This window comes from Trichomycterus rosablanca, chromosome 5 (genome assembly GCF_030014385.1).
Source record: "Trichomycterus rosablanca isolate fTriRos1 chromosome 5, fTriRos1.hap1, whole genome shotgun sequence".
In the NCBI taxonomy this organism is placed as follows: Eukaryota; Metazoa; Chordata; class Actinopteri; order Siluriformes; family Trichomycteridae; genus Trichomycterus; species Trichomycterus rosablanca.
This window is the reverse complement of record NC_085992.1, coordinates 38,763,443-38,784,502: the sequence shown is the minus strand read 5'-3', so window position 1 is coordinate 38,784,502 and position 21,060 is coordinate 38,763,443. Positions and strand designations below refer to the sequence as shown.

General features: G+C 39.7%; 1 protein-coding gene across 1 annotated transcript in view; it reads right to left on the bottom strand.

Moving 5' to 3' along the window:
* The window catches only part of pcdh15a (protocadherin-related 15a), a 483,603-nt gene that overhangs the window by 174,896 nt on the left and 287,647 nt on the right, over positions 1-21,060 (bottom strand). The window contains exons 15-17 of the mRNA XM_062995172.1: positions 13,421-13,614; positions 13,146-13,278; positions 11,413-11,492 (exon numbers count right to left, since the gene is read on the bottom strand). Coding sequence (XP_062851242.1) covers positions 11,413-11,492; positions 13,146-13,278; positions 13,421-13,614 — 407 coding nt within the window. The remainder of the gene's footprint in view (positions 1-11,412; positions 11,493-13,145; positions 13,279-13,420; positions 13,615-21,060) is intronic.

Below are 21,060 nucleotides of genomic sequence, written 5' to 3'. Positions count from 1 at the left end.
TGTTTTTCTAGTCTTCTTGTTATTACTGGTAGGATGAGGTGGTTGCTGCTGCCCATTCAGGTTGCACAGGGAGTCCAGCTACTTCAGGATGGAGACATAAAGCATGGGCCGTTACCCATTAGTAGGGCATCAACCCAGCAGCAAGACCAGTATTTGATATATTCAGACATGGCCATAAACAATTACTCTTTTTTTGTCCTTTACGACTGATTTTTCTTTGATTTTGTGTTTTTCTAGTGTCCTTTTTATTACTGGTAGGATGAGGTGGTTCCTGCAGCCCATTCAGGTTGCACATGCAGTCCAGCTTCTCTAGGATGGTACATCAATACATGCCACTGCAAGAAGGTTTGCAGTGTCTCCCATCACAGTCTTAAAAGCTTGGAGAAGATACACAGACATGGGCTGTTATCTATTAGAAGGGCATCAACCCAGTACCAAGACCAGTATTTGGTATATTCAGTCTTTAGAGTGTTTTTACTAACAAACTCCCGTCTAGACAGACTGTATATAAATGTCAGGTGTAGTGTGCAGCGTTTTGGCTTTTTCTCAAACCAAATAAGCAATTGTGAATCAATTTCACCTGCGCTGTGGAAATAAAAGCGACAACAGATGCACTGAAGAGGCAACAGCAAGAAAACCCACAAAAATTGAATGGTTTGGTCTCTACTCATATTTACTGACTGATTCTTCTCTAGTTTTGTGTTTTTCTAGTGTCCTTTTCATTACTGGTAGGATGAGGTGGTTCCTGCATCCCATTCAGGTTGCACAGGAAGTCCAGCTACTCCAAGATGGAGACATGAAGCATGAAAAAGATACCCAGACATGGGCCGTTATCCATTAGAAGGGCATCAACCCAGCAGCAAGACTGGTATTTGGTATATTCAGACAGTCTTTGGAGTGTTTTTACTAACAAACTCCCGTCTAGACAGACTGCATATAAATGACAGGTGCAGTGTGCAGCGTTTTGGCTTTTTCTCAAACCAAACAGATGCACTGAAGAGGCAACATCAAGAAAACCCACAAAATGGAATGACTTCCTGACTGATTCTTGTGTTTTTCTAGTCTTCTTGTTATTACTGGTAGGATGAGGTGGTTGCTGCTGCCCATTCAGGTTGCACAGGGAGTCCAGCTACTTCAGGATGGAGACATAAAGCATGGGCCGTTACCCATTAGTAGGGCATCAACCCAGCAGCAAGACCAGTATTTGATATATTCAGACATGGCCATAAACAATTACTCTTTTTTTGTCCTTTACGACTGATTTTTCTTTGATTTTGTGTTTTTCTAGTGTCCTTTTTATTACTGGTAGGATGAGGTGGTTCCTGCAGCCCATTCAGGTTGCACATGCAGTCCAGCTTCTCTAGGATGGTACATCAATACATGCCACTGCAAGAAGGTTTGCAGTGTCTCCCATCACAGTCTTAAAAGCTTGGAGAAGATACACAGACATGGGCTGTTATCTATTAGAAGGGCATCAACCCAGTACCAAGACCAGTATTTGGTATATTCAGTCTTTAGAGTGTTTTTACTAACAAACTCCCGTCTAGACAGACTGTATATAAATGACAGGTGTAGTGTGCAGCGTTTTGGCTTTTTCTCAAACCAAATAAGCAATTGTGAATCAATTTCACCTGCGCTGTGGAAATAAAAGCGACAACAGATGCACTGAAGAGGCAACAGCAAGAAAACCCACAAAAATTGAATGGTTTGGTCTCTACTCATATTTACTGACTGATTCTTCTCTAGTTTTGTGTTTTTCTAGTGTCCTTTTCATTACTGGTAGGATGAGGTGGTTCCTGCATCCCATTCAGGTTGCACAGGAAGTCCAGCTACTCCAAGATGGAGACATGAAGCATGAAAAAGATACCCAGACATGGGCCGTTATCCATTAGAAGGGCATCAACCCAGCAGCAAGACTGGTATTTGGTATATTCAGACAGTCTTTGGAGTGTTTTTACTAACAAACTCCCGTCTAGACAGACTGCATATAAATGACAGGTGTAGTGTGCAGCGTTTTGGCTTTTTCTCAAACCAAATAAGCAATTGTGAATCAATTTCACCTGCGCTGTGCAAATGAAGGCGACAACAGATGCACTAAAGATGCAACAGCAAGAAAACCCACCAAAAATGGAATGGGTTTGCAGATAGTGGCCACAAACAATTACTCTCTCTTTATCCTTCCTGACTGATTCTTCTCTAGTTTTGTGTTTTTCTAGTGTCATTTTCATTACTGGTAGGATGAGGTGTGCCTGCATCCCATTTAGGTTGCACAGGGAGTCCAGCTACTCCAGGACAGCACATCATACATATCATTGCAAGAAAGCTTGCTGTCTCCCAGCACAGTCCCAAGAGCATTGAGGAAAGATGGACAGGGTCATAGAAGAGCATCAGCCCATAATCAGGACCGGTATCTTCTCCTTTGTGTAAGAATGCGTAACAAAATGACCTCCTGGAAACTACTGGTATGCATGTTTCTGACCAAAATTACTTCATGAGGGTGGCATAAGTGCCTTACATCCTCTAGTGGCACCTGTGCTTACAGCCCAGCACTGTGCAGCCCAATGGCATTCACCACAAAACACCAGAATTGGAAGTTCACCACTGGCACCCGTTCCTTTCACAGATGAGAGCAAGTTCACACTGACCACCTGACAGAAGTTAAAGAGTCTGGAGACTCCATGGTAAACGTTATGCTGCATCAGTTGGTTCTGGGAGTGGCGACGAGTTTATGTTACATGGTTCCGTGAAACTGTATATATTTTAGTCTTATGTAAAATAATGGGGTTGTTTTTGACACTTATACGCTGAAAATAACACAAATATAATATAAAAACACTAAAAATACAATTGAAAAACCTGCTCTTTACTTTTTTATTGGTTTCTAACACTTCTTAATCGTGGAGATGATTGATCTTGGAATATCGTATTTCTTAGCGAGCTCAGTAATTCACATGAGAAGCGGCACATTAGCTTTCGCACTGGCTGTACTGTTATTTTCTATGAGTGTGGTGGTGCACAAAGCTTAACATGACATATTGTACTAAAACAATTAGTGAGGAATTTCATTAGTGGAGAGAACTTATGAGCAGTAATAATTTAAGAGGTTTAGTGTTCCTGTTCTGTTCTTGTCATCAAGCTTTGTTTAACAATAAGCATTTCAGACTCGAGAAAAAAAAAGCTGATTCTTACAATTTGTCAGCCCCCCGAGCTATAACACAAGTTTAAAAGTGAAACAGTAAGGAAAATCCAGATAAACACAGATACATGTTTGTCGTTTATTTCACACAAATGCAGATTCGTCTCATATTTGCACTTTGATGACGTCTTACTGCACCGCTCAAGCCAAGCGCTGAACAAAGCAGCAGTTCACTATTAATTTGAATCATTGCATCAGACACCACCAAGTAGATCTCGGTGTATAAGGCCACTGAATTTGTCCCTTTTTTTATCTGAGCCTCAGAGTCTCTAAAGGTCTTTACAGGTCCTGCTTTTGGAGCTATTAAAACACACACTGCTTATTTACAGCAATCTCAAACAAAACATGTAAAATGATCAGATCAGATTTCATTACATCCTACACTTTTACCTCTATCCTAAAAAAAAACTGTAATGTGTCAGGTTTTTTAAATGACAGTCTACCCTTGACTTACGAATTTAATTGGTTCTAAAGGGCTGTTCTTAAGTCAAAATGTTCGTTAGTTAAACCTGTTTTTCCCATAAGAAATAATGTAAACAGAATTAATACGTGCCAGACCTCCCAAACCCCCGATTACCTAACCTTTCTAATGTCTTAAATGCTCTTTTTTGTTATAAATACAAGTATATTTTCACTTAAATCTTAAATTATAGAATAGACATTACTGTAATAAACAATAATAAACAACAATACACAGTAGTACTGTACATAAAAAAACACATCACATTTCAGTACAGTACGTGTGCTAATACATTTCATTTTTTTAATAAAATGTATCTACCAGAAACAACAATAACTCTCATATTTCTCTATTATTTCCTTCTTTATTTCAGTAGCATTGTATTTTGTAGGTGTAATTGCACGAAAGAAAGAATAGTTTACTCAGCGACTTCCTTCTTCTCTCTCACTCACTGTCCCCTCTGTACGATACACAGTGACATCTACTTGCAGGAGTAATTATAGAACAACAAATAGTGATTTTTTTTTTTCATTTTCTCACCACTGCGCTTTCTCTGTACATTCTTTGGGGACATTTTAATATAGAATTTTACAAAATATAAAGAAAACACCAGAAAAAAACCGTCCGCTCTCTGAATGTTCACTCACTGTATATACTGTATATATAAAGAGAGAGATGGTTGGAGTCGACTTGTTCATGACGCAAATTATATTGTATGGTAAACCGTTCGTAACTCAAGGGTCTACTGTACTATACCGACATGAAATAATTTATGTAAATTAGATGCATGTGATTTAAAAAGTTCTTAAATTTGGCCAGTAAGTAAAATGAACACTCTGCATATTTAGCGACTGAGTTTGCCTTAGCATTCCGCCGCTACACACAGCCAAACATCTCAATATTTATGTGTCCATCCCAGGGACAGTACACAGAAGCCCTTTGGTTAATATTTCATCTGCTTTTTTAAATAAATATTCCTTCTTCCAGAGTCTTACTTCCTCCCTCTTTCTAGTCTTATCATTTCATCTCGCTTCAGCTCATCTGAAGTGTCGTGCCTGCACATGTTGAAAGTAAAAGTGAGTGAGGAGTTCGGAGAGATCAGTACATCTCCGAAAATAAGAAGGCACCGATGTGCGGAGGCTGCAGCCGAAGCTGACAAGCCCATGTAGCGTACCGCGGTTCAGTCCACACCTACAAAGCGAGTATTCCCTGCCCTTCATTTTTTAGCCTTTAGGTCTAGCGAGAGTGACTTTGCTATTTCTCATCCTCTGTCATTTTCTCCCCGAGGGCTATAAGGCTGTGAGAAAGGAGCCGTCGGCTGAAATCGAGGCAGGCAGCGGGGCATCAGACATTTATTTAGCATGAATGGTTGAGCAGAGCTGGGCTAACTTGCAACAGTGAACTGAGCTTAGTGGGCAAAGAGCAGCAGTGCCATGTTACCAAAGATTAACCCAAAACTGTAACTGTGAAATAAGCAAAGTCTGTTTCCTCCTAAGTATTTACACCACATGACCAAAAGTCACAGATCAGCCATAACATTAAGACCACCTCCTTGTTTCTATACTCACTGTTCATTTTATCTTTGTAGTTCTACAATTACTGACTGTAGTCCACCTGTTTCTCTGCATGCTTTGTTAGACCCCTTTCATGCTGTTCTTCAATGGTCAGGACTCTCCCAGGACCACTACAGAGCAGGTATTATTTGGGTGGTGGATCATTCTCAGCACTGCAGTGACACTGACATGGTGGTGGTTTGTTAGTGTGTGTTGTGCTGGTATGAGTGGATAAGACACAGCAGCGCTGCTGGAGTTTTTAAACACTTCACTGTCACTGCTGGACTGAGAATAGTCCACCAACCTAAAATATCCAGCCAATAGCACCCTGTGGTCACCAGCGTCCTGTGACCACTGATGAAGGTCTAGAAGATGACCAACTCAAACAGCAGCAATAGAGGAGTGATCGTCTCTGACTTTATGTCTACAAGGTGGACCAACTAGGAGTGGACAGTGAGTGGACACAGTATTTAAAAACTCCAGCACACTAACAACACACACTAACACACCACCACCATGTCATTGTCACTGCTGTGCTGAAAATGATCAAACACCCAAATAATACCTACTCTGTGGTGGTCCTGTGGGGGTCCTGAACATTGAAGAACAGAGTAAAAGCAGGTTAAAAAAAGCATGCAGAGGAACAGATGGACTACAGTCAGTAATTGTAGAACTACAAAGTGCTTCTATATGGTAAATGGAGCTGATAAATTGGACAATGTGTGTAGAAACAAGGAGGTGGTTTTAATGTTATGGTTATGTGCATAAAATCAAGCAAACAACCATGCAAATTGCCATAAGACTCCATAGACAATAACTGACCATTGTAAATAACTGTAAACAACAGGTAGTTCCGACCTTACAATCTGATTGGTTGAGAACCGTTCTAACTGTGCTGATATTCGTGATAACAGCACGGTCTTTTCACACCACAATGGTATTACTCCGCTGACGCGTTGCCAGTAACGACAAGCTTCATGCACACAAATGCGCATGCAGGCGACACAGCCTTTTTTCCCCGATCGCGTTTTAAATCCGTTATCTGATGTACAATCTAGCGCACTGTGTAGGGAACATAACCAATTGTCTAATATATTGTCTAGTGCACTATGTAGTGAACATGAATGCGTTATCTGATATACAATCTAGCGCACTGTGTAGGGAACATAAATCAACTGTCTAATATATTGTCTAGTGCACTATGTAGTGAACATGAATGCGTTATCCGATACACAATCTATTTGTAACGCGAACAGTTAGCTTAATAGCCCAGTTAGCAGCTCCTAAGAGTTCTGTTCTCACCAATATCCTTTGGTGTGTGCAAGATGTTTTTTGCTTTTTTTTTTTCTCTTTGGAGGTTCTTGACTTTTTCATCTTGTTGTTCTTACCTCCCTGAAATGAGTTTTTGCAACTTGGGATGTCTGCTTTGTAGTGTTAAACTTTAAATTCGTTGTGCAACTACTTTTTGGCGGAAGGTATTGTCAATATTAAAGCATATTTATTATGAAATTCAGGGCTTCTTTGATTTATTTTCTTTCTTTATTTTGTAAAAACTGTTGTATAAAAGCAATAGAACACTTGAGGTCGTGTGTTATCACGAATAACATCATGGCTGTGATGATCTACGGCACCGACCGAATCACAGCCGTGATGTTATTCGCGATAACACACTCCCTCTCATGTTCTATTGCTTAAGTGTAAGTTGGCACCACATTTCCTATTCTGCTATTAAAAATAGTCATTGATCCGCTCAGGTGGCGCAGCGGTAAAAGACACGCGCTGCAACCAGAGCTGGATTTCGAAGGAGCGTCGTTTCGAATCCAGCTCTGCCTTCACGGTCGAGGCTGGGCGGCTGTGGACAACGATTGGCCTGTTGTCCGGGTGGGGGGCGGGACTTGAGACCGTAGGGGATGCTCTCTCAGGAACGGGGCGGTTGCGCCCTCTGCTGGCTGGTTGGTGGCGCCTGTATGGAGACGGGAGGGGGTGTGGCGGAGTGTGTGATCCTCCGTGCACAGTACTCTGCCACGCTACACTCGTCAAGTGTGGGTGATAAGACGGTCGATTGGCTGTGCACGTTTCGGAGGAGGCGTGGAACGGCCTCGTCAGCCCCAATCAGGAGCAGGAATCCGCACTAATGAGAGGATGATAGATGGGACGAAATTGGACGTGCTAAATTAAAAAAAAAAAAATAATAATAAATAAATAAATAAATAAATAGTCATTGATAAGGTTCCTATTTAACTGCTTCGTAGGTGGTGTCATAACCAGTTAAACAGTACATGAGCTCACCAATGCCTGCAACCGACTGTTATCGCTCAGACTGAGGAAAGAGATAATAATATTCTTCCTACCCAGAGAGGGCGGCCAATTAATTATGCAAAGGGCTTTGACTACATTTCAGCATGTGGTCTCCCAGGAACAGTTGTCACAATTATTTACTTTTAAACTTCAAGTGGCTCAGAAAATTAAGAAGCACTTCAAGTCCTCTTCCAAATTTTCCACTTTCCACTGCTCACTCAGTTTAGTGAGTACTTTTAGCTATGCTGACTATAATTTGTAAAAACCTGCACTACAATATAAACCCCATTAGTAAAATATCAAATATGATTCTCCTAGCGAACAGCTTAAGACCTGTGTGCAGACAAAATGCAAATTGCTGTCAGCTGAGGAAGACACCTGGAGTTTTTAATAGCAGCAGTGCCGTGGGAAGTCTTTGTTAAGGTAATTGGGCAACAAGATGAAGTCATGCAGCTTAAAGTGATTCCATTTTATTGTGAGATTTTACACGATGAAAGTTAAATCAAGCGGAAAATGAGCATGTATGAAGCTTAGCTTAGAATCACTACCAGCCATTTCAAGCGGTCTCTAGTTAACAAGTTAACAAGTCTTGAAATACTCCATGGCAAATACAGTTTTTCTCCCAATCTAGTCCTATCCAGAGCGGTAGAGAGAACAGAGTGGCGACACTCCCATAGGGAACCGTTGGAAAGGGGGCGGGACATATTTTCTGTGTAGCTTCCGGGCTGTGGAGCTCTGTATAGTTCCAAATGTCCCATAGAGCCCCATTCATTTTTACTACTTATCAAGCATTTTTAGCTGTTTGTTGCTTTGTTTTTAAAAAAATAATGAATTTAATGTCATTAATATACTTAATACTGTTATTGTTTAGCATTTGCTCAGCACTAAATGTTACATGTTTATCTTAATTAATAGGTATAACTGAATTTAGCTTAGTCAGCTAAGCTAAATTATTGACACTAGAGTATTTTCACCTAAAATTGATTAATTAAAAGTTGATTAATCAAGTCTTGTTACAGAAATTATAATAAAACATCAGAGCCATAATAAATCATGCTACTTTTACTTTCATACTTAAGTACATTTGAAGGTAAATTTAGTTTAGTACTTTAGTGGAGGTATTTTTACTTTTACTACTACTTTTACTGGAGTAATATTTTACCTTGGATATCTCTACTTCAACTCAGCTACATGGTTTGTGTACCTTGTCCACCACATACATTAGACAAAATGAACTAGTGCATATTAATTATGAATTAATTCATGTATTACATGTAGAAATAAATTATTACTTACTCATGAAATAGATGAATGAATGCTATGTCATGTACCTGCACTATAATGTTAAAGGTGCGGTAGTGTGTTTATGAACCTGTTCATTTAGTGCAGGTAAACCTTATGAATCCAGCCACATGGCTTAGTGTTTAACCAAAATGATTATTATTATGAATCCTCAGGAAAGTGAAGGGAGATTAGTTTATGTAAAAAACAAAACATAAAAAACTGTTTAAACTACTTAATGATATCGCATTATGTAATGTATGCTAATATAATGTATGTACTGTGTGTTAACAAGAACGACCTATTAAGTCATTATAAACATCAATTCTCCACTTCATATACCAAATTGACATTAAAGCAGATGCAGTAAATGTAAAGGCAGGTGAAAATACCCAGAAATTGTACAAATGTTTATTATTTACTGTTTAATATTTCATTTACTGCTGCCTGTCCCATATGAGAACATGACAGCGCCGGGTTTGTTTGGAACTATCGGAGGTTACATGAACCACGTGACCGCGTGGCGGCGAGATCAAGGAGTGTCGCAACTCTCTCTATCTACGGCTCTGGTCCTATCCAATTACCCGATTTGTGTTTCCGCCTATATTTCTGTACACGGACCCTCCGACATGTGCAGTAGCCAACCACTTCTTTTCACCTGCACATTCAAAACACCAGCGTAACTTCTGACAGTGGCTCTGAGGATTTCATCCTGGTACTTAATAGCAGTCAGAGCACTATTGGCTATCATGTGGAGGTTTGTGTGACTCTTCAGAGATATGCCTTCCCAGACCATCCCTGACCCACTGCCAAACCGGTCATGCTGGATGATGTTACAAGCAGAATATCGTTCACCATGGAGTCTCCGGACTCTTTAACGTCTGCCACATGTGCCCAGCGAGAACCTGCTCTCATCTGTGAAGGGAACAGGCGCCAGTGGTGAACTTTCTAATCATGCACTTATCTTCATTATTCCCCGTCTCACTGCGCAGGTGCTATTAATCAGCCAGCAGAGGTCGTAATTTCCTCGAACGAGCTAAGCGCCAGATTTAAAATTGGAATTGGCATGCTAGAGATGTCAGCACTGGTGGGCTAGCATGCTTTACAGATGCATTTACATTATGTTTGCAGCATTTTGCAGATGCTTTTATCCAAAGTGACTGAATGAATGATTTCCATCAGCACTACTTCCTGTGCATGACATCAGTATCAGTATTTGAATCCAATCATTGGTTGGCGGCATTAAGCACAGTCTTCAAAAAATGTCGGCTGCAGCTTTTAAAGAAAAGCTAAAAGTCCTAAGCCATCAAAAGTTTGGGAATACTTAAGGTGGTTTGTACACTGTGTAAAGCTTTAATGGTATACCACAGCAGCACTAGCGCGATGCACGAACACCTGAAGAGGAAACACACAGGTGCTATTCTGAAAGGTGTACCACCAGTAAAGACAAAACCACCACATGCTGTTTTCCTTGTAGCTGCTAAATTAACATTATTATAGTAAATAAAAATAAACAAAGCTCAAATTAGATGCTGAATTAGATTTTTTGGAGAAAAAAGTAATTGTTAATCAACTAATCGACTAATCGACTAATAAACTAGGCGCTCAGGTGGCGCAGCAGTAAAACACGCTACCACACTAGAGCTGACATCTCGAATTCATCGTTTCGAATCTCAGCTCTGCCATCCAGCAGGCTTGGCGGCTACATGAACAACGATTGGCTGTTGTTCATACAGGGTGGAAGCCGGAGCAGGGACCTCATAACTGATGCAATTACGACATCCGCTGGCTGATTGATAGTGCCTGCACAGAGTCGAGGGATAATGCGTTGATCAGGGTGTGTCTCTCCGTACACAAAGCTGATGCGCATATGAACTCGCCTCGTGTTGGTGAAAAGAGGCAGTCGGCTACTGCACACGTGTCGGAGGGGATGTGTGTTAGTCACGGCTCTCCTCAGTCAGGGTGAAGGTCAACATCAGTACAGAGGAAGTGTAATACAATCAGGTAATTGGATACAACTAGATTGGGAGGAAAAATAGTCGTTAGTGGCAGCCCTGAACTGTATTCCTACAAAGTGTGTATAAAAGAAGGTGTAGCTCATAAAACAACTAGTGCATGTGCATACAAGGGAGCTATGCCTAATTAAGTGGTCAGTAAGTGTACATTATCATGCATTCAACACATAATAATTAAAATAAAGTATCACAAACACACTAACACAGGTTACTTTTATATAAAGATGACCCCCCCTGCACCTTTTTCTCTTTTACAATCTGGAAAAGTACACAGTCTATGACTGATCTAAAGTTCTATTTTGACAGACTGACACCTTTGCAAGTGAAGCAAGGTAAATTACAGCCATTTCTGAGCTCCTGGCTGTGATTCATCAACCAAGTCAATTTCAGGACCAATCATATTCCGGGTGTCGTTTCTATGACAGAACAGGTACCGCGGTACAGCAAGCGTTTTCAACCCGAAACTCAATGAAAAAAGAAAGAAAGACAATCAGGTTTTCATGGTATGGCACCTTAAAAAATTGTAAACGCAGTGAACGTAACAGAAACTATACACCTGAAATATAGTGCAGCTGCAAACCATATATAACGTATTACCTGGACACTTACGTTTGAGAGAGGTTGAACACCTGCTGCGGATCACCACTCTGAATACGGTACGTAATTGGATCTAGCTCACGGTCTGTCGCCTACAGAAACACAGAAATAGAGTCAGGGAACATGGATGGTATCTATTTTATTTCATTAAATGGGCTAATATCTAATCCTCCTTCCATACTCCCCCCTCCCTCCCTCTGAACAGCAGTTAATAAGATCTACAAGGCCTCCCAGCATTCGTTCCACCGGATGGGTTTAAGCTATTTATGTAAGAGTATCTAGCTTCCAAGTCTCCTTTCATTCAGTGATAGATTTTTCAATTGCATAATGTGCTCACTGGTTAACAAAGCAATCAGTGGTAAATGACAATATTTGGAACTTAGTATTGCTGATGACTAAGGCCCTACCTAATTTATGGCCGTGAAAATCGTGTCACGGGTCATGGAATTCAGAATTTAAGGTTTGTGTTTAACAATTTGCACTATAAGGTGGTCCTAGCAATCCTACAGCAATTCAGTTAGCAATCCGTTAGTCAAAATGTCCAAGATGTCGAAGTGTAAAAAAGCTAAAAACACTACTTAAGTAAATGAGTTTGAAAAACTCCCAACCAATTCTGTGGACGCAGAGGGGGGTGTGTCAAAACACAGATAAGTATTTTAAAACACCAAGCCTCACACCATCGCTAAACATTCTAGATTTACATTCAACCATTAAAGTAAGCTGTGCTGTGTATTGTACGAGGGATCTTCAAAAAGCATCCACACTTTGAAATTTTGGTTGGAAGCAGTGAGGGTGGGAGTAGTAGTAATTGGTCGTGTCTGAGAGACTGAGAGAGAGCTTATAGTCCGAATTTAGCGCCATCTGATTTCCACCTTTTGGACGCTCAAAGAAGCTTTAAGGGGAAGAAAATTTTCATGTGATAGTGATGTGAAAGCAGCGGTGCATCAGTGGCTACACGCTCAACCCAAAAAATTTTCGCTGATGGTATTAAAAAGTTGGTACGATGCTGGGAAGGTGACGATGGATGGATGGATGGATGGATGGATGGATGGATGGACGGATGGATGGATTAAATAGATTAAATAGGCAGGAAGACAGATAGATAGACAGACATATTAGATAGACAGACAGATAGATAGATAGACAGATAGATAAACAGACAGACAGACAGACAGACAGACAGACAGACAGACAGACAGACAGACAGACAGACAGATAGATAGATAGATAGGCAGACAGACATACAGATAGATATATAGAGAGATAGAAAGACAGACAGACAGACAGACAGACAGACAGACAGACAGACAGATAGATAGATAGACGGACAGATACTTTATTTATCCCAAAAAGAATTTATTGTAGAAAAGTGATGTAATTTATTTTTGAAATTCTTAATAAATAGAGTTAAAAGAAATGCAGAAACTTTTTGAAGAACCCTCGTAGCTTCCATTTATTTTATCATTTAATTTAGAATAGTAATTATAGTAATAGTAATTTAATGGATGTCATTAATTGTGGCACTTTTCTTAATAATCTGTGAAATCTGTGATTTTTTAAAATCAAACTCAGTGAAAATAAGCAAATTTTCCTGTAAATTTAGTAGTAGTACTGGTGAGGAACAAAAAAAAAAAGACACAAACCAAACATAAAAACAGTAAATCAAGACACTACAGCAAACATTTCCCAAGTCAGGTTGATATTGCTTTCAGAATATTCCCAGAAGCTCAGTAGTGTCGTCTGACCTGCAGGTTGACGAGAATGGCTCCAATCCTGGTGGCCTCGCTGATCTCCAGACTGTACGTGGTCAGAGGAAAGCGTGGAGGACTTTGGTTGTTAGGAGGCAACACATCAATATAGACTGTAGTTATGGAACTCCTAAAGCCGAAAGACATTACAAAATAAACGCTGTTGACATGTAATCAATATAATCTCAGGAAATAAGCTGCCAGATGGAATAAGGCATTAAGCAAGCGTGCTATTAAAATTACAACTAGCAGTGAAGAAACAGTATTCTGACCTCCTTTCTGACTCAGGCGCGTTGTCAGATGCCCTGACGGTTAAGGCGTAGGAGTTTCCCACGCTCAGACTCACTCCAGGAGCTATGGTAATCCGACCCGTGCGGTTGCTGATGACAAAATCCCCTTTATCTCCCGCCAGGATGGCATAAGTGACCAGGCCGTTCAGACCCTCATCTGAATCCCGAGCAGTCAGCTAACAAAACAGAGACAGACATTCAACAACTACAGTGTTTGCAAGGCGTGTGGGTTTTGATTATGTTCCAGATCATTCAGTACAGTATAGACATGCCTGCAAACTCAGCTAGCTTCAAGAAAAATTAAGTAATAACAATGATAGAAAGGCCAAGAATATGCAGATTTAGCTAATAACACCCAATTAGTGCACCAAATGTATTAGTTCTTGTATTGTCTTCAACTAACAGACTGATTAATCCCATTCCAGATTGAAGATTGTAAGTACATACTGCAATCAGTATACACCAATCAGCCATAACATTAAAACCTCCTTGTTTCTACACTCACTGTCCATTTTATCAGCTCCACTTACCATACAGAATCACTTTGTAGTTCTACAAGTACTGACTGTACTCCATCTATTTCTCTGCATGCTTTGTTAGCCCCCTTTCATGCTATTCTTCAATGGTCAGCACCCCCACAGAACCACTACAGAGTAGATATTATTTGGGTGGTGGATCATTCTCAGTGACACTGACATGGTGGTGGTGTGTTAGTGTGTGTTGTGCTGGTATAAGTGGATAAAACACAGCAGCACTGATGGAACTTTTAAACACCTCACTGTCACTGCTGGACTAAGAATAGTCCACCAACCAAAAATATATCCAGCCAACAGCGCCCCGTGGGCAGCATCCTGTGACCACTGATGAAGGTCTATTATATGAGCAACTCAAACAGCAGCAATAGGTGAGCGATCATCTCTGACTTCACATCTACTAGGTGAACCAACTAGGTAGGAGTGTCAGAGTATAGAGTGGACAGTGTGTGGACACGGTATTAAAAAACTCCATCAGCATTGCTGTGTCTGATCCACTCATACCAGCACAACACACACTAACACACAACCACCATGTCAGTGTCACTGCAGTTCTGAGAATGATCCACCACCCAAATAATACCTGCTCTGTGGTTGTCCTGACCATTGAAGAACAGCATGAAAGGGGGCTAACAAAATATGCAGAGTAACAGATGGACTACAGTCAGTAATTGTAGAACTACAAAGTGCTTCTATATGGTAAGTGGAGCTGATAAAGTGGACAGTGAGTGTAGAAACAAGGAGGTGGTTTTAATGTTATGGCTGATTAGTATAAACTGTATACTACATACTGCACTTGGTATATACTGTATACCCCCACTTGATTGCAGGCTATCCAGGCTCTGATGTAGCAAACATGATGCTTCCTCCACCATGCTTCACAGATGGACAGAGTTTTCGTCTGAAGTGTCTTTTAATTTAAGTGTCTGTTCACTCAGTGACAGATATTAGGTCTATCTGAATCAAAACAAAATTAAACAAAATAAATAAAATAATTAAATAAATACATAATGAAAAAAAAAAACATACACTTTTTTTGGTAGTTTTTCCCATTGTATCCAATTACCCTGATTGCATTACACTTCCACTGTACTGATACAACCCTTCACTGCTGACTGAGGAGCGCCGAAACTGACACAAGCCCCCTCCGACACGTGTGCAGTACCAACTGCATCTTTTCACCTGAACGAGGCGAGTTCATATGTGGATCAGCTTTGTGTACGGAGAGCCACACCCTGATCAGCATTACTTCTTTGGCAGGCGCCATCAATCAGCCAGCAGAAGTTGTAGCTGAATCAGTTATGAGGAGCCCTGGTCCGGCTTTCCCACCCTGTATGAACAACAACTAGTCGTTGTTCATGTAGCTGTCCAGCCCAGCCGGATGGCAGAGCTGAGGTTCGAAACGATGTATTTGAAATCTCAGCTCTGGTGTGCTAGTGTGTTTTACCACTGCTTCACCTGCGCGGCCAAAACTTACACTCTCTTCATATAAACTTTTAATGTTTCCTTTGCTTTAAGAATCTATTCCATGTATCTCTCTCAGTATATCTTTAACACATATGTGTGGTGTCTTCACAGTTGTTGGAGAACAAACAAAGTCAAAACAGGTAAAGTGTCCTCCAACTTTTAGTTAGTTAGTTTATACCAACTTTACTCTGTTAGTATCAGGACCACGGTACAACTGTGGAACAAACATAAGCTTTGGTAAGTCCCACCAAGAATAATGTGCTAATTTTATATCTAACAAAACCTCATCCTTGTTGTTTACAACCTAAGTAGACTGAGGACATGAGACAAAATCAAGGCTGACTTTGCAGGAAGCATCACAATGCGAGCTACCTGTTCAGTCACTCTCAGGGGAGGACACTGCTGCTCAAGTTTTATTCAAAACATAAACATATACGCTCAGTTGTTACGTACACTGCTTCATCAAAGCAGGAGGCTCCCCGCTTCTACCACTTTGTTCTAAAACAAAGTTTACCGCAACCTTAATGTTCCTACCAGACCATTAATGGAACAAACGGGGATAAAAAACATAGTTCTGTTTGGTAGAATATAGAAATCTGTTAAGTTTGGTTTATTGTCACAACATGTAGTGAATAAGCACGACCTTGACACTCTGCTTCAAACTTTGTATTGTATAATATAATATTGTGAAGGTGGCAAAACAATGGTGGCGAAAGGAACAAGATGTTGAGCTTCCACAAACCATAAAAAGTTTATTGCACATCATTATTTATACCACAAATCTGTGGAACTGTACTGGATGGCTAAAATACCATTCCTCTATTATTTTAATTCATGTTTCAATAGCATAGTTCCGTCTACCACGTCTGTTCAAAATCTCTCATCCCTTAATTAAGATCTAGCATCTGATATCCATTCATTTCATGCTCATCACACAATTCAGTGATATTTCATGCCATGTAAATAGAGGCAGTGTCATTTGATCATTTAATAAGGTAATAAAAATGTATTATATTAAGCAAGGCATTGCTCAGATTTGCAGTATTGATTGTATTGATTTGCAGTAACCTTTCCATCTAGTGTTGTCAAAGGGACATAAACCATCCAGATAAAATGGGATTTATAACAGTTACCAGACCCCCTCGATATACTGTAGGTGTCAAGCATTCAGGCCAGTACCAATCTCTAGGCCTTTTGTCATTTTAGCCATTGTTCTTGTTGAAACACTGGCCAGCTTAGCAATTAATGGCTGTGTTCGAAATAGCCTACTACAAACTGTATACAGCACTCAGTACATACTGTATACTGTATACTGCACTCAGTACATACTGTATACTGCATACTGCACTGAGTATATACTGTATACTGCACTAGTATATACTGTATACTGCACCAGTATATACTGCATACTCCAATCGGTATATACTGTTTACTGCATACTGCTCTCAGTATATACTGTATACTGCTCTCATTATATACTGTATACTGCACCAGTATATACTGTATACTGCTCTCAGTATATACTGTATACTGTATACTGCGCTCAAAATGTAACGTATAACAGTCACCAGACATTGTTCTTGTTGAAACACTGACCAGCTGAGAAGTCCATGGTTGTGTTCAACATATTCTACTACATACTGTATACTGCACTCAATATATACTGTATACTGGACGCAGTATATACTGTATACTGCATACTGCTGTTAGTATATACCATATACTGCTCTGAGTATATACCGTATAGTGCATACTGCACTCAGTACATACTCTTCACTGCATACTTCACTCAATACATACTGTACACTGCACTCAGTACATACTGTATACTGCATACTGCACTCAGTATATACTGTATACTGCACTCAGTACATACTGTATACTGCATACTTTACTCAATACATACTGTATACTACATAATGTACTCAGTACATACTGTTCACTGCATACTTCACTCAATACATACTGTATACTGCACTCAGTACATACTGTATACTGCATACTGCACTCAGTATATACTGTATACTGCACTCAGTACATACTGTATACTGCATACTTTACTCAATACATACTGTATACTACATACTGCACTCAGTACATACTGTATACTGCATAATTTACTCAATATATACTGTATACTACATACTGCACTCAGTATATGCTGTAATCAGTATATACTGTAAACTGCATACTGCACACTGCTGTATATACTGTATATGTTTCTCAGTATATAATGTATACTGCATACTGCACTCTGTATATACTGTTTTACTGCATAATGCACTTTGTATATATTGTATACTGCATACTGCTCACAGTACATATTGTAGTCTTTTTTCAGTCTTTTTCCACCCAGCAGACTAGAGGCCAATTTTGTCTGCTGCAGGCACTGCCAGTTGCGCCTGCTAGGGGGTGCCCAGTTGACCGGTTCAAACTCGGAGTCCCAGCACTAGTGTGTTAGTGGAATATCCCGCTGCCCCTCCTGGGTGTCTGAGTTCAGGTGTTTTAACCATTATTTTTACATAGTTTATAGGTTGTGTGACAGGTCTATAACATTAAATAATTAATGCAGCTCTTTTTTTGAATAATAATTCAGCTTCGGAGAACTTTCTATCAATCACATTGCTCAATCATCTTAAAGAGGAAAGCTGTAAGGTTTAATTCAATATGTGGGCTGACTCAGCAGGAGCTGTAATCATATCTTAAGGCTGATTAATTATTATAGTCAAACTAATGCAAGAGCATTTTCTCTAGCTGCTATTTGCCTATTTTGTGCTACTATTACTCCAGTGGCCTCTATCAATACTACTGTCCTTAAACTGACATTAGACCTCTAGCTTATTCATTCATGAAGGACACAAGTGGCTACATATGCAGTATTAGTAATCACAGCTGGACCTGAAACATAGATCTGATACCAGGGATGTTCACAAGTCACAAAATACGAGTCCGAGTCTTTAGGCTAGAGTCTAAGTCAAGTCACAAGTCTTTAGGCTAGAGTCTGAGTCAAGTCACGAGTCAATATAATATACACAAAACATATATTGGAAATGTAGCGTAGAAATAAACAAATAATCTGTAAGTTCAGATAAAAAACAACAACAGATTAGCAACTGTATTTTGTCATTTTACTTAGTACCTTTACTTTCCTATTTACCAGTTAAAAGCTTTAACTAACGTTTTGTTTTCATTGCAAATTACGGCACAGCGGCCAAAATCCCAAGCACAGCAACAAAAAATCCATAATACTGCTTACCTTAGCTTATGTTCTTCCCGATGCTATTAAATTTATAAGCGTGTGTCCCATTAGGTATATAATCCGTTATTTTGTAAATGTGCTTATAATTAAAAACCTCCAAACCTTTCCTAGTTGTGAAGTTGTGAACACTAACTCGTTAGAAAGCCAATCAAGCGTTTCATTGACAATCATCTGTGTGACGCAAACTGAATAAATGCAAATAACAGCATTCCTTACTAAAAATTTTGATTGGTTCAGAAAGTGGTTCTTACAATCATTAGCGCCAATTCTGTAAGAGCGTTCCATTCACATTATCTGTTACTGTGAAGTGCACTACGTAGGGTTTTCTACCATTTGAAGTAGGGAGTCACACGTAACTAATGTTGCTGACTTTTGTTGTCCACAAGTCATTTTATGCGAGTCACGAGTCGATTGAAAGGAATCCGAAGTCGCTGTGTGTGTAGGTAAACATCTGTACGTATACTGTACTGTACTTGCTGTATTCATGAAGAACGTCTTGTATTTCTGTACATGTACAACTTGGGGACATCATGTGACAAGCGCTTCAGTACCGTCTTTAATCAGCCTGACAAAACTTCTGTCACGCTGTGTACAAGCATCCACCTCCACAAACCGACTGAAACGTCAAGAAATGAGTTGTGAACCTATCCTCATTAGAGACAGCTCTTGACTTGCATTCGGAGCTGTTACCTTTCAGTCTGACAGCTTACTAAGATTATGTCTTTATATTTTATCGTTTTACTTCATTTTAGAACTGTATTTATTGTAAATGTGGGGAAACAAGCATTGGAAAAATAGTTCCAGAGCAGGACATTTCTGGAATGAATAATACAGTACATAAACTGTATACATTAAATACATAAATATTAAATAAACACATTATAGATGCAAAAACGTTTTAGAATAGAATATTAGGTATTTGTATTTAAGATTGCTGCACCAAGAGCTCTGTCATGCTAGTTTTTCCATGCTTTCTGATAGCATCCAAATCAACATAAACAGTGTTTGTGTGTCTGATTTACATATCCAGTGTGGAGAATGTTGTGTGCACATGTGCTGCAACCTCAAGAGACTTTTTCATGCATTTATGTCTTATTTTCGTGCAATGTCTTGCAATTTGGTTAGTGGTTGGGGAAAACATTTTAACATTTTATGGCAAAACATGTTGTGAAGCCAAAGACTTGTTTTAAAGAAACAGATTCTCTCACCTTAAATCCAAATCACGAGTAATATCAACTAGCCTTTTATAGCCCAAAAGAGTGGGTTTTTTTTTTCCCCCAGATCGTGTTCATAAATAAGTATGAGAGTAAACAAAGAAGCATAAGAGACAGATGGATGGATGGATGGATGGATGGATAGATGATAGATAGATAGATAGATAGATAGATAGATAGATAGATAGATAGATAGATAAGCACTTTGTAGTTCTACAATTACTGACTGTAGCCCATCTGTTTCTCTACATACTTTTTTAGCCTGCTTTCACCGTGTTCCTAATTGGTCAGAACCTTCCCAGGACCACTACAGAGCAGGTATTATTTGGGTGGTGGATAATTCTCAGCACTGCAGTGACACTGACATGGTGGTGGTGTGTTAGTGTGTGTTGTGCTGATATGACTGGATCAGACACAGCAGCGGTGCTGCAGTTTTTAAACACCTCACTGTCACTGCTGGACTGAGAATAGTCCACCACCCAAAAATATCCAGCCAACAGCGCCCCGTAGGCAGCGTCTTGTGACCACTGATGAAGGTCTAGAAGATGACCAACCTAAACAGCATCAACAGATGAGCGATCGTCTCTGACTTTACACCTACAAGGTGGACCAACTAGGTAGGAGTGTCTAATAGAGTGGACAGTGAGTGGACACAGTATTTAAAAACTCCAGCAGAAATGCTGTGTCTGATCCACTCATACCAGCACAACACACACTAACACACAACCACCATGTCATTGTCACTGCAGTGCTGAGAATGATCCACCACCCAAATAATACCTGCTCTGTGGGGGTCCTGACCATTGAAGAACAGGGTAAAAGCAGGTTAACAAACATGTAGAGAAACAGATGGACTACATTAAGTAATTGTAGAACAACAAAGTGCTTCTATATGGTAAGTGGAGCTGATAAAATGGACAGTGAGTGTAGAAACAAGGAGGTGGTCATAATGTTATGCCTTATCGGTGTATGTAGATAATAATACTAACAATAATATAGATTATAACCAATATATACATATAGTTATGAATACAAGAATTGTCAATTCAAATATCAATACACAGTAGCTTATTTTTACTTCAAATGTAAAAAGTTAACATCTAGTTAATCTCACATTTTAGTGTGTCACTTTTTAAGTACTGGTTATAT